The sequence below is a fragment of the Mirounga leonina genome, unplaced genomic scaffold, assembly GCF_011800145.1.
Source record: "Mirounga leonina isolate KUSES-001 unplaced genomic scaffold, KU_Mleo_1.0 Mir_179, whole genome shotgun sequence".
In the NCBI taxonomy this organism is placed as follows: domain Eukaryota; kingdom Metazoa; phylum Chordata; class Mammalia; order Carnivora; family Phocidae; genus Mirounga; species Mirounga leonina.
In genome coordinates this window covers 1,530,160-1,546,492 of record NW_023270466.1, presented here as the reverse complement: position 1 = coordinate 1,546,492, position 16,333 = coordinate 1,530,160, and the positions used below count along the sequence as shown (strand labels likewise).

Here is a 16,333-nt window from a genome sequence, read left to right as displayed (position 1 = left end):
AGGTCAGAACAGGGTCTTCACACAGGGCAGGAACAGCCTCATTATATAAGGGGAGAAGCTTTGCTTCTGCTCCCAACTGGGTTTTGGGAGTTTGAGTTACTAGGAATTATCCAGATCCTCTTTCATGGTCCCATTTCTATTCCCAGATTCCCGCTCTTTTCTCAATGATAATTACCTCTTACACATAAAATCTGGTGAGGCTGATTACTTCAATTGACTTTGAGTTTGGTTTTCAATTGCAGTTCAATTAATTAAAAAAAATCGTTTAGCTCTGCTGTAGAAAGAATATAGATTTCTAAAAGTCTTGAGCTGACAGTTTAGGACTCTGTGCCTTTGCTTTAAGTGGTCCAGGACTTTTTGTTTTGTTTTGTTTTGTTTTGTTTTGAAGTAATCTCTACATGCAATCTGGGGCTCAAACTTACAACCCCCAGATTTAGAGTTGCATTAAGAGCCAGTTACATGCTCCTAAGTGGTCCAGTTTTAAACTCATCTCTTGAGTTCATTCTTTGAATTCCTCTTGCTCTTCACATTATTTTTTGGACATGGCCGCTTGGTTTCCCAAAGCTTTGTCTTCAATGGATACTTCAATCCAAGTGAACATATGCAGTAACTCACCTAGTTGTTTTCCACATCTGCCAAAAGCTTCCAGAGCCCATCCTTTATACTAGCTGAACTCAGCCTTCATCCCAAACCTGGTCAGATAACCAATCCCAGATTCTTCTCGATTCTTCTCATTTTCTCAAAATGCTGTTGCTTGCAATCCCACTTTGGACGATCTTTCTTCTGTCCTTCCTACCGTCCTTGCTGGTCTCATTCTGCTTCCTTGAAATTTGAGATACAGTTTTGGGGTATTGAACATGACTCTTTTGAAGCCAAAAGGTCATTATAATAAGGATGGACAAGTAGGTAGTCTCAAAAGAAAAGCTTGGACTGTGTTGGGTGGTGACTTTTCTTTGATTTCTAGGCTTAGATCTGTTCTTTGGGTTAGGAGAGATGATTCAATCCTAGTAGCATTTGGGGCCCATCACTGCCCCTTCATACATGCATATGGGGCTTTAGAGTCTATAACCTGCCCTCCACTGGCCTTGCCTCAGCCCAGCATCTCAGCCACCTGTGAGATAGGCAGATGTGTTCTCCTTTGAACTTTAGAAAAGAGATGAAAAGACTTTCCCAAAGTCCCCAGGGTTGGCCAGGAGCTGGACCAAGAATCAAATCCTCATCTTCCCAGACCCTTCATGATGACCTCCCTGGTAGGCCCTGCCCTAATATTCACCAGCCCAGGGCAAAAGTACACACAGAAGGCCACATACTATTATCACTTTTAAAAGCAATAATCAAGCTATTGACTGTTAAGGGACACCTGGGTGGCTCAGTTGTTAAACATCTGCCTTGGGCTCAGGTCATGATCCCAGGGTCCTGGGATTGAGCCCGCATTGGGCTCCCTGCTCCGCCGGAAGCCCGCTTCTCCCTCTCCCACTCCCCCTGCTTGTGTTCCCTCTCTCGCTGTCTCACTTTCTGTCAAATAAATAAAATCTTTTTTTTTTTAAAGCTATTGACTTAAATAAAATCTTCTTATCTTGACAAATTGTCATAATTTGGCATTTCCAGAAGCAGATACTGAGACTGAGTTTGGCTGTAGGGTATTTGTTAGTGATCAGCATGGGGAGGAAACCAGAGCAGGCAGAGGGTGAAGTCCAAGTACAAGGCAGGCAGGACCAGGCCACAGCCAACCCCAGGGGGTGTCCCAGAGCACGCCCAGCCCATCAGAGTAGGAGGGTAGGTGAGATAGCTTCCCTCCAACAGCTCCGCAGGGGTACCTTTGGATGAGGGGGATCTGTGCTGCAGCAGCAGGAGGTGACAACTGGGCCAAGTCCTTCCTCTAACAAATATTCCTTAACACTTCTTTGAACAAGCTGAACAGCTCAGGGCAGCAGGACGAGAGGCCCTTCTCTTCCTGCTCCTGGACATGCCTGCCCCCACATCCAACTTCTGCACCCCTGCCTCCACAGACCTCCCTTGGCCACGCCTTGTGGTGGCCTATGGGTACACCATAACGGGGTCTGATCCACCCTGGGGAAGACACAGGGGCAGCAGATCCCCTATCCCCACTACCCTGGCGGTGGCAGGGAATTCCAGGGTCCCCAGGATCCAGAGATTGGTCTAAAACAGCGCGGGACCCATCTCTATGTGGGGGGGGGGGGGGCGGGCGGGAGCAGGAGCAAGGTCCCTAAAGGGGGAGGTGCAGGATAGGGACCCTTTTGCTGAGGTCTAAGGTACTGCTACCACAAATCATACTGAGATGTTGGGAGTTATAAATGAGAAATTGCTTAAGAAAGGCTCTGATATTAAAAAATAAAAAAAAAAAAAGTAAACTCTACCCCCAAGGTGGGGCTCGAACTCACGACTCTCAGGTCAAGTGTAGTATGCTCTACTAAATCAGGCACCCCTGATTTTTTTTTTTTTTTTAAGGAAATGGACTACCAGTTAATATTAAATAAAGGCTTTAAAAAATACCCACGAGTACTAGAGATTGTTACTATTAGCCCTATTCCCGGGGTAGCCATACCAGGCCCTCATGTCACTTTCGGGGGGGAGGGGGTTCGTCCTTGGTCCAATATTCCTCTCCCGCGGTGGAATCCTCCCTGCCGGTGCAGGTCGGGCTCGCTCTCCACCCCCCCACCCGCAGCCAGGTCCCCGGGGCCGAGTAGAGCAGGGCGCTGTCGGGCGCGTGGGGGAGCCGGGGCAGGGACGAGCGTGACCAGGAGCCGGAGCGATCGCGGGCAGAGAGGGAGGAGGCGGCCGGGCCCAGCCTGACGCAGCGGCGGCGGCGGCGAAGCAGGCCACGGCCAGGGCACCCCGGCCACCAGCGCCAGCCGTCCCTCCGCCTCCTCCTCCCGCGGCTCCCCGCGCGTGGGAGTGAGTGCGTTGCGCGCCCGCCCAGGGTCACGGGCCCGGGGCACCCTCTGCACGCTAGCCCGGGCGGAGGGAGGCGCAGGAGCGCGCGCGACGGGCGGAGGCGGGGAAAGGAGCGGGAGAGGCGCAGGCGAGGGAAGGGAGGGAGGGGAGGGGAGGGATCCGCCCGCCGCGCCCCGGCCGCCCGGCATGTGTGGCCGCAGGCGCCCGTCGCCGCCGCTGTCCCGGGGCTGAGCCGCGCCCGGGTGTCCGGGACGGTGCGTGCGCGAGTGTGTCCGTCCGCGCGGGCCAGCGCCACGCCGGCCCCGAGCCTCCCGCTCGCTCCCCCGGGCCGCGGTGCATGTTCGCCTCTTGCCACTGTGTGCCGAGAGGCAGGAGGACCATGAAAATGATCCACTTTCGGAGCTCCAGCATCAAATCGCTCAGCCAGGAGATGAAATGCACCATCCGGCTGCTGGACGACTCGGAGATCTCATGCCACATCCAGGTGCGGGCTGCCCCGGGCGAGGGCGCGGGGGCCTCTGCGGGTGGGCGTGCGCGGGCAGGGGCGAGAGAACCCATGCCGGGGGCCTGCTGGAAAGCCGGATTTCTCTTTCCCCGCCCTGTGAGGCTGGGAGCCCTACCCAGGGATGGGGCGCGTTATCAGCGCCGGGGCCCCTTCCCAGGCTTGCAAGCTGCGCGCACGTCTCGCTGCGCCTAGGCTGGGGGCGCAGGGCAGCTGCCTCCTGGGAGAGGCTAACCCCTCGATCCCCTCCCCCGCCAGGAAATGGGAGCTCTGAGAGCCGAGAGGGACACCTGCATGTAGCCCATTCTTCCTTCCTCCCTTCCTCCACGTGGAGAAGGCATGCACCAGTTCTGGTTCACTCATTCCTCTCTTGGCGCCCGGGCTCCGAAGGTGCCCTCAGCCTCAGGGACCCGCTTTCCCTCCCTGCCGCCCTTCTACCGATGGCCTTTACTCCGCGTGGGGCGGCGGGGAAGTTTCCCGGGAGTGAGAGAGGCTGGGCAGACCTGGGCTCCAGCCTTGAGGGATGGGGCGCGCGCTGCGCGGAACTGGAGCTACCCCAAAAGGAATCATGAAGTCGGTGTGTTTCAGAGAAAGGAAAAGAGCTGTGAGGCGGGCAGGGAGGGAGCCTTGCAGGACCTGGGTTCCGGGAAGAAGCGCCCCTTGGAATATTGGTGGACATTGCTCTTGCTCAAGTTGGAGAAAACAAGAGTTCTTTGGACGAAGGTAGCTTTCCTGGCAGCCTCATCCTCGGGTAGTAAGTGCTTTTGAGCTTGCAGGAGATGTAGCGTGAGCCAGCAAGGGTGTGTGTGTGTGTGTGTGTGTGTGTGTGTGTGTGTGTGCGCGCGCGCGCGTGCACTTTCGGTGCGCGTTTATGTAGGCAGATGTGTGCCCTCTCCTTTGACTCACTAGGCGCGCACAGTCTGGAAAGGTTGTGTCAGGGCTCAGCACGATTAGCTTCTGACTTTTAAATCTATTGCTTATTTATCTCTGGGATTTCCTCTTCTCGCCTACCTGAGTCTTGAGGCTCCAGGACTGAGCTGTTTTTTAAATACAGAGCACACCATCCAGTTCCGTTGAGAGATGAGTGGGGGCAGCGTCTCTCAGCGGCAGGAATAGTTCTCTGGGCTGTGTTGACCCCAAATGAATGAATGAATGAATGAATGAGTGAATGAAAGGTCTTTCCCGTTTGTTTGCCGGTGGAAGTTTGTGACACAGAGATAATGGCAACTAATTCGTAAGCAGACCCTTGGACAAATTTCAAGGCAGGAATGTGGTGCCCCATGATCTCCCAGGAGAGTAGACTCCCAGTGAATTTTCTGGAGGATCTTGAATTTCATTCTGAGTGGAGCAGTGCTACTAAACTTAGTAATAAAGGCTAGGCAGTTTTTCCTCCTGCCACAGTCTTGCACAGAACCCTTTGGTGTGTACTGTCTTGTGATCCAGAGATAATTGTGCACTTTGCCTTAGGTCCTAAAGCGGACGTACAGATCCTTTAACCCATATCAAATATGTAAATAATGGAGGGACCAGCAGCAGACAGTTAGGGATGTTGAATTCTCCTCTGCTCTGTCAGTCCTCTGTGTGCCCGGTTCTGTCCCGCTTGGAGTTGACAACACTGGAGTTGACACCACTGGGTTTTATCCCTTTCGGGACTTAGTCTTCCTTAGAATAGGTAAGTAGTCCCCAAAGGGCATGTATTTGTTGTCTGGTGTCCTGGGAAACAATAAATTGAAGCCAGTCTAATAATAGTTTGGCAAGTTAGTGTTTGTAGGGCCCAGCTGATGCCAAAGAGGTTAAAATGCTGTATACCAAAATGTTGATTTTTGGAATTGTTTGAAACTCAGATGTTTCATTTTGTGGCACATCTTTTTCTGCTCCTTCTGCCCCCAAATGGTGTTGAATATTTAACCAATAAGGATGAATTAAAAGATCCTATATTGATAATTTTGGACCTTACCTTCTTAGACTTTTTCAAACCCAGGAAGTGAAATTGTACTTCTGGGTACAGGGTACTCAGGGTACAAACAACCTTCCATTTGTTTAATGCTAGAACAAAATGGTATTTTGAAAAAAGAACCTTTCGGAGTCACCAGTGCATGCCCTGGGGGACCCCCTGTTCTTCCTTCCTTGCTTGCCTTTTCCCTCTGTTCCGGGCAATCACAAAGCTAAAGAAGTGTATGGATTGTCATACAGTATTACACACATCCTCCCTCCATAACCTGCACAGAATGTGACTTATGGAACTCCCCCCGCCCCAAGACAACAGCTTTTAATTATTCTGTTCCAAATTATATAATTGACAGAGAAAACTTTCAAAGAAACAATCTAGCGACCCAGTCTCAGCTGCCTGGTATCCATTTTCAGAGGGGATGCCGAAAGTCACTTGCTATGTCACTTTCCACAGAGTATAGGATGTTGTCCCATCAGGTCATTAGAGTGTGAATGCTTAAGTCTGAGGAAGAGGAATTCCAAATGATCAAGGAGCAAAAGGAGAGCGTAGGGCACCCGATGGAGGCCTGGGGAATGGAAAGAGTGGCTGAATACTCCCTACTGGGCTTTTCCAACTGAGCTATCCCTTGAAGTCTGGATAGTGTAGAAGGACATGGGTTAATTCTAACCTCTTTTATTCAGTCGTGCTGCTTAAGTAGAGGAGTCCTAGCCGTGTCCCCCATTCTGTCCACTTTTTTCAGATGCTGGCATGGTTATTCACAGCTCCTTCTAATGAACTTGTCATTTTCAATACTGACTTTTATTGAGTAAAATGTAGACTTTTCACATTATTCATTCTTTAGCAAAGCCTCGTAAACATGGTTGATATTATTGGAATTGGCTGGGAATTTTGATTTGTGTTTGAACAGAAATCTTAGCCTACTGCTTAATACATATTAGGCATTCAATACATATGTGTAGATGTAGATTGAATAATTTCTTTCGTAGACTGTTAAATCCGTAGTGTAGGAACATTTTGTGGTGGTGGTTGTTGTTCATTAAGGATTCCCCAATACCTAGAGTAGTACCTGGCATGTAATTGTCTTTGACAAACACTTGCTGGTCGAATGAGCGCCCGGTATCTAATCTAGCTCATTACTTATCATCATGAGAGTAGCGTGATGACATCAGATTGGGAATCAGGAGATGCATGGTTTAATTATGTTACCAACGAGTTTTGTGACATTGAGTGTGTCACTTGACATTGGAGTCAATGTTTCTTTTCCTCTTTTGTAAAATAAGGGAGTTGGGTTAGACGGTTAGTTCCAATTTAATAAATCTGGTTTAATTACTACGTAGACCAGTTGCATTTGAGGGAAACACTGTTGTTAACAGAGTGGTTGGATACACATTATCTCATGATTTTCCTGTCTCCATTTTATTGCTGTTATTGTATTATGGAGTATCACCTCTGTTTTATAGATGTGGAAAACAAGGATTAGAGAGATTAAGCAATTTGGGTCACCAGGCAAGTAAGTAGATTAGAACCCAGGTCGATGGACTGAAAATTCAGAGCTCTTTCTTCTCTGTAGCTGCCTTTGAGACTTGAGAGTTAGGATGCTTTGGGCTGCAAGTAAGACAGTAGCCAAGTTAAAATGGATTAAATAATAAGTACTCTAACTGTCTTACCTAATGAGAAGTCCAGAGGTAGGGCAGCTACAGGGTTGCTTGGTCGTTCTGCATGGACCCAGGTGCTTTCCATCTTCCCACGCCGTTATCCTCAGCATGTCAGCCATGTTGCTTAGAGTGGCAGTAGTCGCGGGTGTGAGTCAGGCGCTACCGTATCCACCGTATAAGAGGTGGTACCTCTGCACGCATTTCTTTTTATCACAGAGGAAGATCTTTCCTAGAGGCTTCTGTCAGTCTTCCTATCAGATCTCGTTGGGCGGGATTGGATCATATACCCGTGCCCTAGCTGCAGAAGAGTCTAGGAATGTGTGCTTCTGGTATCTACGCTCTTCACTCTCTATAGCAGGAGGTGGGCTTTGGCATTATGGAAGCAGTGGAGGAGTGTGTGTGTGTGTTTGTGTGTGTGTGTGTGTGTTTGTGTGTGTCTGTCTGTGGTGGGAGGCAGGGACAGCTGTTGGCTAAGCCAGCAGTGGTGTCTTTCAGAATAAGTCAAAATGAGTTATGATTATTGTTACAATAAAATTGTCAGGAAAGTTTAATAAGATGTTATCTAAGCCCTGGCTTATTATAGACAATCTTTGTGTGATCAAATTCCAGAACAAGAAACATTGTCGGATCGTCCTTTGTTATTTGTGTTGTTAGTATCACTTCAGTCCTTACTGAACTGGTGGGTTCTGGGTAGCTCTGAGTCATCTCATATACAGCAGGCACCGCTGGTAGAACTCTACTCTTGTTGAAGAAACCATATGGCCAAGAAGTTGAGAGCTCGTGTTCTGGAGCGCTTGAGTTTGAACTCTGGCTCAGCCACTGACTAGCCAGGTGACTTTGGGCAAGTCACTTAACCAGTTTGGGTCTCAGTTTGCTCATCTGTAAAGTGGGGATTATAATGGCCCAGACCTCATTGGCTTGTTGTAATGCTTGGTACCTGGTCCACTGTCAGAGCTGAAACAATATTGACTGTTACCTTTCTATTATGTGAAGGTGTATTTGAGGTAATTCTAAGTAGCTGGGAGGCTTTGGCTTAGAATCTAATGTCTTGAAGTCTAAATTCCATCATTTTATGATGGTGCAAGACTGTAAGCAAGTCACTGGGCCCCCTGTTGTTCATCTGTAATTCCTCAGTTGCCAGCCTCCACTGGGTTGTTATGATGTATATGAAAGCATGTCGTAAATGTCAAAACATCACTCAAATGTAGAACACCATTTTAATAGCTGGGGAAAAAAAAGAGAGTAGTTTACTCCTCTTTCAGTTTCTTATCTGTTGGAGCAGGAACTGGATGATCACATGTGAACATTCGTATGTGCTGAATATCAGGCCCCATGATGATCCTGGTGGTGAAATCCAAGCGAGGTCCAGTTCACACCTCTTCTGATAATAAGGACAATCCAACACTTTTCTTTATCAGACTCATCTAGAATGCCGTTCAGAGTCCACTGAAAATCAGACACAAAAGGAATAGCAGAGAGAGACACTTTGTTAAATACCATGGCCCAGCTCTGACATTTTTAGGCCTAGATTATATGGGCCAGCTCTTTGTATTAAGTATATTGTGAAAAAAAAAAAAAAAGTAATGTTATTGCAATGGTCTGCTAAGATCTTATCTCTTAATGTCCTCAAAGCAAAGGCAAAGTGTATTGACTGCCTAGAGAATGTAATACTCTTGGCTCCAAATCATTTGGACAGTCTATCAGCTGGATGCTTGTAACTACATCTAACAAATTCTAATTCAGACTGGCTCGAACATTAAGGACAATTTACTGGCTCCTATTTCCTGAAGTCTTGAGTTAAGGGCTTTATTCAAGGACTATCTGTAAGGCTTTATCCTCAGACTGGCAGTGAAATGGTTATGGTAGTTTCAATCCTCATGTTTTCATGGGACACCCTCCAGAGGCAGAGAGAAACTACCTCTAACTCAGCATTCCCAGCAAAAGTCCTGCAGCCATTCTTTTTTTTTTTTTTATTCTTATGTTAATCCCCATACATTACATCATTAGTTTTAGATGAAGTGTTCCCTGATTCATTGTCTGTGCATAACACCCAGTGCTCCATGCAGAATGTGCCCTCCTCAATACCCACCACCAGGCTAACCCATCCTCCCACCCCCCTCCCCTCTAGAACCCTGTTTGTTTTTCAGAGTCCATCGTCTCTCATGGTTCGTCTACCCCTCCCATGTCCCCCGCTTCATTCTTCCCCTCCCGCTACCTTCTTCTTCTTTTTTTTTTTCTTAACATATATTGCATTATTTGTTTCAGAGGTACAGATCTGAGATTCAACAGTCTTGCACAATTCACAGCGCTTACCAGAGCACATACCCTCCCCAGTGTCTATCACCCAGTCACCCCATCCCTCCCACCCCACCCCCCACCCTCAGTTTGTTTCCTGCGATTAAGAATTCCTCATATCAGTGAGATCATGATACATGTCTTTCTCTGTTTGACTTATTTCACTCAACATAATACCCTCCAGTTCCATCCACGTCGTTGCAAATGGCAAGATCTCATTCCTTTTGATGCCTGCAGCCATTCTGATCAGACCTAAGTCACATGCCCGCCCCTGAACCCGTGACTGTGGTCAGTGGGAGGGAATGCACCTGTTAGCTTAAAGTGAGCAGAACCTGACCCTGGGACTCAGCATGGAATCAGCTTCCTGCCACGTGGTGGTCGGCATGGGAGAAGGGTCAATGCCTAAAAATCAGGGGTCTCTTGAGAGGGAGGGTGGGGAATACAGAGGGGAAATGGCTGCTAGGAAGATAACCCACAATACCCACACTAGATGTTTTGTCTGGGTCATTGGTTCTCAAATTGTGTTCTGGGGACCCCTGGATGTCCCTGAGATCAGTATGGATCAGTACTTTTTCTCTATTTATTTCTGAATACTATTTCATTGTGTGGATAGATCACATTTTATCAGTTCATGAAAATTTGGGTTGTTTCCACTTTTTGGCTGTTATGAATAACGTTGCAGTGAACATTCCTGTACAAATTTCTGTGTGGACACAGATGTCGTTTGGGTGTCTAGCTGGGAGTGAAATTACTGGATCTGGGTTTAACCTTTGGAGGACCGCCGAACTGTTTTCCAGAGTGGCTGCCCCATTTTACATCCCCATCAGCAGTGTGTAAGGGTTTCGATTTCTGCACATCCTTGCCAACGCTTGTTATTATTTGTCTGATTATAACCATCTCAGTGGGTGTGAAGTGGTATCTTATTGTGATTTTGATTTGCATTTCCTTGGTGCCTAGTGATGTTGAGCATCTTTATTTGTGCCAGTGGGCCATATGTGTCTCTTTTTTGGAGAACTGTCTATTTGGATCCTTTGCCCTGTTTTAAATTGGATTGTCTTTTTGTTATTGAGTTATAAGAGTTCTTTATATATTCTGGATACAATACATGACCTGTAAATATTTTCCTATTCTGTGGGCTTTTTACTTTCTTGATGGTGTCAGAAGTTTTAAAATTTTGATGAAATTCAACTTCTTTTCTCTTTTGTTGCTTGCGTTTTTGATGTCATAGCTCGGAAACTATTGCATAATCGAAGGTCATGAAGACTTATGCCTGTTTTCTTTTAACATTAACATTTCTTTTACATTTAGGTCTTTGATTCATTATTGTATTAATACGTCATTTATATACCACAAAATTTACCATTTTAAGGTGTACATTTCAGTGGATTTTAGTATATTCAAAAGGTCGTACAATGATGACTACTCTCTATTTCCAGGAGACTGTTGTCATCCCCCAAATAAGCCTGTACCCATTAACAGCCCAAGGGTGTTTGGTTCCAGTTCCACTGTATGGAGAGGGGGTTCCCCCCATGCATCTGACAATCCTCTGACACCACCTATGCCTACAATTCAACTCCATTTTAACATTGTCTACCTGGAGATAGCATCACATCCCACAGGCTCAGTCCCACAAGACTGCGCCCACTTGAGAGGCCAGTCACGAGGCCAGGTTGTCACATCTAGGCTTCTGACTGACTAGGTGTAGATCGGAGGTTCCCACGCCGTCCTCCTTGAGTTTGAACAATTTGCTGGAGTGGCTCCCAGAACTCAGAGAAACCTTCTACTTACGAGATCACCAGCTTATTATAAAAGGATGTAACTCAGGGAACAGCCAGATGGAAGAGCTGCATAGGGCAAAGTGGGGCGAAAGGAGGATGCAGCTTCCATGCTCTCTCCAGGAGTACCGATCTCCCAGCACCTCTGTGTATTCGCCAGAGCTCTCAACCCAGAAGCTCTCCAAATCCTGTCCTTTCTGGTTTTTACGGAGGCTTCATGACCCAGGCGCAATTGATTAAATCATTGGCCATTGGTGGTTGAACTCAATTTCCAGCTCCTCTCCCCTCCCTGGAGGTTGGGGCGATGGGACTGAAAGTTCCAACCCTCTAATCACATGGTGGGTTCTCCTGGCAACCAGCCCCAGTCCGCAGGGGATTTCCAAAAGTCACGTCATTAACGTAACAAAAGACATTTATTGCTCACCTCACTTAAGACATTGCAAGGGTTTTACGAGCTGTGTGCCAGAAATGAGGACAAAGACAAAATATATATTTCTTATTATAATTCACAGTAGCGCACAGCTACTCCTCATCTTTGATCCATTTTGAGTTAACGTTTGTATGGGATGTAAAGTAGGGGGTCCAACTTTATTCTTTTGCACGTGAATATTCAGCTGTCCCAGCACCATTGTTTGAAACAATGATTTTCTTCCCCGTGGTATTGTCTTGTCATCCTTTTTGAGATGTTTGCTTTTCCACTCTTGTTCTCTCACAAGTGTGTGGTAGAGTTTTCCAGAGGCTGTATGATATGGGATATAGAAGAGCATTAAATGCAGAAGCGGATGTGAGAATCCACCTGTCTTCTTTTGAACCAGACATTAAAGATATTTGCAAAAATGTAAAACAGTGCTACTTTTCTCATTCAATCAGTTATTAGTTTGCAAATACAGGTTATTTTTAATAAAATACGCAAATTTTGTTAATGTGCAGTGGGTTTATTATCTTTACACGAATCAAAAAATGGAATATTCAAAAGAATTCTCAGGAAATTGATATAGCCAACCCAAATAAAAATTCTGTAGATCCTCCGGAGTGTAAGGGAGTTTTGAGGCCAATAAGCTTAAGAATTGTAGGTTTAGGTGACTGTCAATTTACTGAATGTCTTGAAATATATATATATATATATAAAAGAACCAAATAAAACAAAATAGAACTCCCAATGTGTCTTGGGCCTCCAAGAGATGCCTGACAAGTTACAGGTATTTGAAATGATATCAACTAAATAAAAAACACTCAGTGTGTACATGGAAAATGTGTATATGTATATTTGGAATTCTAAGTAGTAACCATGTACCTGTGTGTGTGTGTGTGTGTATGTGTGTGTATGTGTGTTAGGAGGGAGCGACGTTGAGAGAAGGACAAGGCCTGGCTCCACTGTAGTAAGCATTTCTCGGTTGTCCTTACTCTCCAGCTGGATCTTCATCTTTCACCTCTAACAATTAGATAAAGCCATGTCTTGAGACCCCTCTTTTGATTGTGGAAAATGTACAGTAACCATGCATTAAGAGTTTAAAATGTAAACTACTTGAATGCAGTCTGTTAGTCACTTGCATTCTTAAGTTGTTACTTCTTTTTCTAAGTAGGCATTTTGGGGAAACTTAAAGATTGCAGGAATGGAAATATCAGAACGGGTCCTGCAGAGAATCTAATACGAGATCCACGAGCGTGAATGATAGGCATTTGGTACATAGCCCTGTTTCCTCTTAGTTCCCACTTGGTGTGATAAAGGGTTCAAGTTGCTTCTTTGAAGTTGCAGAGAGCCAGACGTGGGGTCTAGAGACGGGGAAGAGTGGGATTATAGTCAGGAATCATTAGTGCAGGTTTTGCAACTGAGAGTTGAACTTAATTCAGACTCAGAGGAGTTGGTGTTCAGCTGTTTAGCTCTGGGGAGGGATGTGTAACTGCTTCTCAGTCTCTGACGTTCATGTGGATCTCCTGCGCTCTTGTTAAAACACAAATTCTGATCTAGGAGGTCTTGCGGTGGGCCCTGGAATTCAGCATTCTCACAGGATTCCGGACGCTGCCGCTGTTGCTGATGTGTGCACCACACTTGGAATGGTAAGGTGTTGGGGGAATTTTTCTGTCGCATAATAAAATTCTTAGTTTCCTTGAGTGTGGGGACTTTTGGGCCCTTATCTCCCTAGATAACCCTTCACCCGGCACCTTTCCGTCAGTAGGTCGTCAATGAATGTTTGAGTAAGTGAATGAATGAATAAATAAAGGAATCCATGCAGGTGTGTGTATCATGGAAGACTGAAATACTGACGAGACACTGATACCGGGGCTGACGTGATTCCTTTTGATTCCCAGCTGCAGCCAAATCACGAGATTGTTTTTCAAGCAGGATTTCCTTTGATGGCCAATCTGATGAAGTGTGGAACATCTGAGAGCATGTGGGGGCCCAGGGTTAATAAGAGACTTCGTGTCCCTCTGGGCCACACTTCCCACTCTGCTTTCCTGTATCCTGGGCTCTTGCGGAGGAACTCTGGCAACTTCTTGGCACAAACAGATCATTGTGTATAAGCCAGTAGTGCCTGGAAGCTCCCGGAGGCATAGGGGACCCAGCTGTCCTCACTTGCAGAAGGAACCCCAGGGGACAGTGACCCTGGAGGACAGTGGGAAATGCATTCGAGGTGTAACATAAGTTCTGGAGCTGTTTGTTTTGGTGACTTTCCCTGAAGATTCGGGAGGGAAAGGAGAGGATAACTTTAGGAAAAAAAAAAGAAAGGAAGTTTATTCTAAGAGGAAAGAACAATTGTATAGACCAAGGAGTTATTTTTTTCCAAAAGTGAATTAGGGAAGTTTTTTGAAATAACATCAATCTTATTCGATAAGAATTTCAAAAATATCTTCTATATGCCAAGTACAGAGCTGGGAATTAGAAATGAAAAGAAAAAATAATCAGCCATCAGGAAGCTTCCAGTCATTTGGGAGAAGAGAGACAAGATAGTGGTACAAGGACAAAATGACAGCAGTAGGGACAGGTATGGGGACATTGAGGACCAAGAGGAGGCATCTGTGTCAGACTGGGGCATCAATAAGTATGTCTGGTATAGGTGAACTTGATTAATAATTAAAGGACAAGTGGAAATCAATTCTTTAAAGGAGGAGAAAAAGGCATTTAGGCATTTCAAGTCAGGTGAGCCTTTGCTTGATATAAAACCCTGAGCATGAAACAGCATGATCAGATACGGAAATGAAGGAAGGGAGGATCTGGGATTAAGTCCCAAGAGGTTGGTTTCCGTAACAAAAGTAATGGCCATGTCCCGCCCCTCCCCCCCGACCCCGGCCTTCCCCACCCCAGGAGACACAGAACTGGCCACAAAATTTTTGGGGCCCAGTGCAAAGTGAAAATATGGAACCCTTTGTTCAAAAATTAAGAATTTCAAGAATGTAGCAGTAGACTTTTAAACCAAGTGCAGGGCCCTTCTAAGCATGGGCCATTCACCCATGCAGCTGGCCCTGAGAAGATCGAATAAAGGAGAAGCAGGTTGAGGGAGGAGATGATGTATTTCATTTTGGGCTCTTAACTTTGAGGAGCCTGTATGGTGTCTGAGTGGAGGATTCCCAAGTCAGCAGAGAGGTCTGGCATGGAGACACTGATAAGGGGATCCTTAGTGTTCATGCAAAGAAGCCATGTGGGTGTGTGAATGAAACCATCAGGATGGGTCTTTTTTTGTCTGTCTTTCTGCTTGGGGCATTCTTGTAGATCAAACCAATGGATTCTGAGCTCTGGAATTCTTCCCAAGAGTATTTGATCATTTTTCCTTTGTAAGGCAACTTTGACCAGAGTAGGATCTTCTCCATTTTCTTCTGCAAATAGGCCAGACAAATCAGAGTTACCAGTGGAAAAGCATTTTTCTGCACTTCATCCTCATTTCCTTGCTTGGCCTATCAAATGAAACAAGTCCTCTCTCAGCAGGAAGGTTCTAAGTTATAAAACATAGGGTTTGCGCTCAAGGGAAGTCATCCTTTGAGACAGTGCCATGAACATTAAATAGATAATACATTTTAAAATCTTTTCAACTTGGTACAAAATTAAACATGTCGTATGAGGAGGAGCTTTGCAAGTTATGCTGTAATAATTTAAATTTATTCAATATTAATTTATATCTCAGATAGCGCCTGTAGCACATTTTGTTTTCTACTTAGTTCCCAGGGGATTATTGTGAATTTTAATTAAAGTGAATTCAAGTTGTGTAAAATTACTCCAAGAAATAATCTGAGTAATGTAATGACCTGGATCTTAGGTGTACAATAGAGTTTTTGTCTGAATATATATCTCTGTATAATGCTAAGGTTTGAAGTATGATTATTCTGTAGCAGGGGAAAGCAATTAGCATGTTAACAGATTAGCGTTTGGCTTACTATCTCTCCCCTTAGAGGTGTAATTTGTTGCTTTAAGACATGAGGGCTTGCTGGTAAACAATGGTCTGGAAAGGATTGACTGAACCAGGGTCTTGACACACAAACTGAAAATTCAAACACAGTATCATTTACTAATGGATTGGTAATAAAAATAAGCAGTCTTAAACTATCAGTAACTAATTAGACTTATTAATAGAAGAAAGGACAAAAACCTAATCAATAAGTTGGCTAATGATTCCTCCTTGACATTACTAGCTGATGTTATTTTTTTGGGCTGGTCTGTGTACATATTGTTGCTCATTGTTCTGAAAATAATGCTCATCCTTGTGATCTGAGCTGTATCTGTATGTAGATGTTGTCTGCAATGGTGTGATGGTGTTGGGTATTTATTGTTCTTTGTTTATTAGCATCCTTTCCCTTCCCTCCTATGCCTCTTGATATCCTTGAGTGGTATGTTAATAATGTGCATTAGCTAGTTGATTAAATTGAGATCCAGAGAGGTGATGTGATTTGCCTAAGGTCACATACTTAGCAAAATTAGGATAAGGTCTGGTGCCTTGAATTTTAAGTTTGCCCCTACTATATTAAATACTATTATTTTGTTTTTGAATCTTCTTTGTTAGTCTAAATGATGTGATTCTTTTACACTGGAAACTTTCTTTTCTTTTTTTTTTTAAGATTTTATTTATTTATTTGAGAGAGAGAGGGAGCATGGGAGTGAGGAGAGGGGCAGAGGGGGAGGGAGAGAATCTCAAGCGGACTCTGCCTGAGCAGAGCCCACCATGGGATTCGATCTCACGACCCTGAGATCATGACCTGAGCCCAAATCAAGATCCACTGCTCAACTGACAGAGCCACCCAGGTGCCCCTC

The 16,333-nt window shown here is 45.5% G+C and overlaps 1 protein-coding gene across 3 annotated transcripts in view; it reads left to right on the top strand.

Annotated features, from left to right (window-relative positions):
- The first annotated feature begins 3,088 nt into the window (after nt 1-3,088).
- The window catches only part of FRMD3 (FERM domain containing 3), a 302,714-nt gene continuing 289,469 nt past the window's right edge, over nt 3,089-16,333 (top strand). For 2 of the 3 annotated variants that reach the window (XM_035024381.1, XM_035024379.1), the window contains exon 1: nt 3,089-3,400. In XM_035024381.1, coding sequence (XP_034880272.1) covers nt 3,254-3,400 — 147 coding nt within the window. In that variant the 5' untranslated portion in view covers nt 3,089-3,253. Of the gene's footprint in view, nt 3,401-13,063; nt 13,153-16,333 lie in introns of all 3 variants that reach the window. The other variant, XM_035024380.1, reaches the window with a different exon arrangement.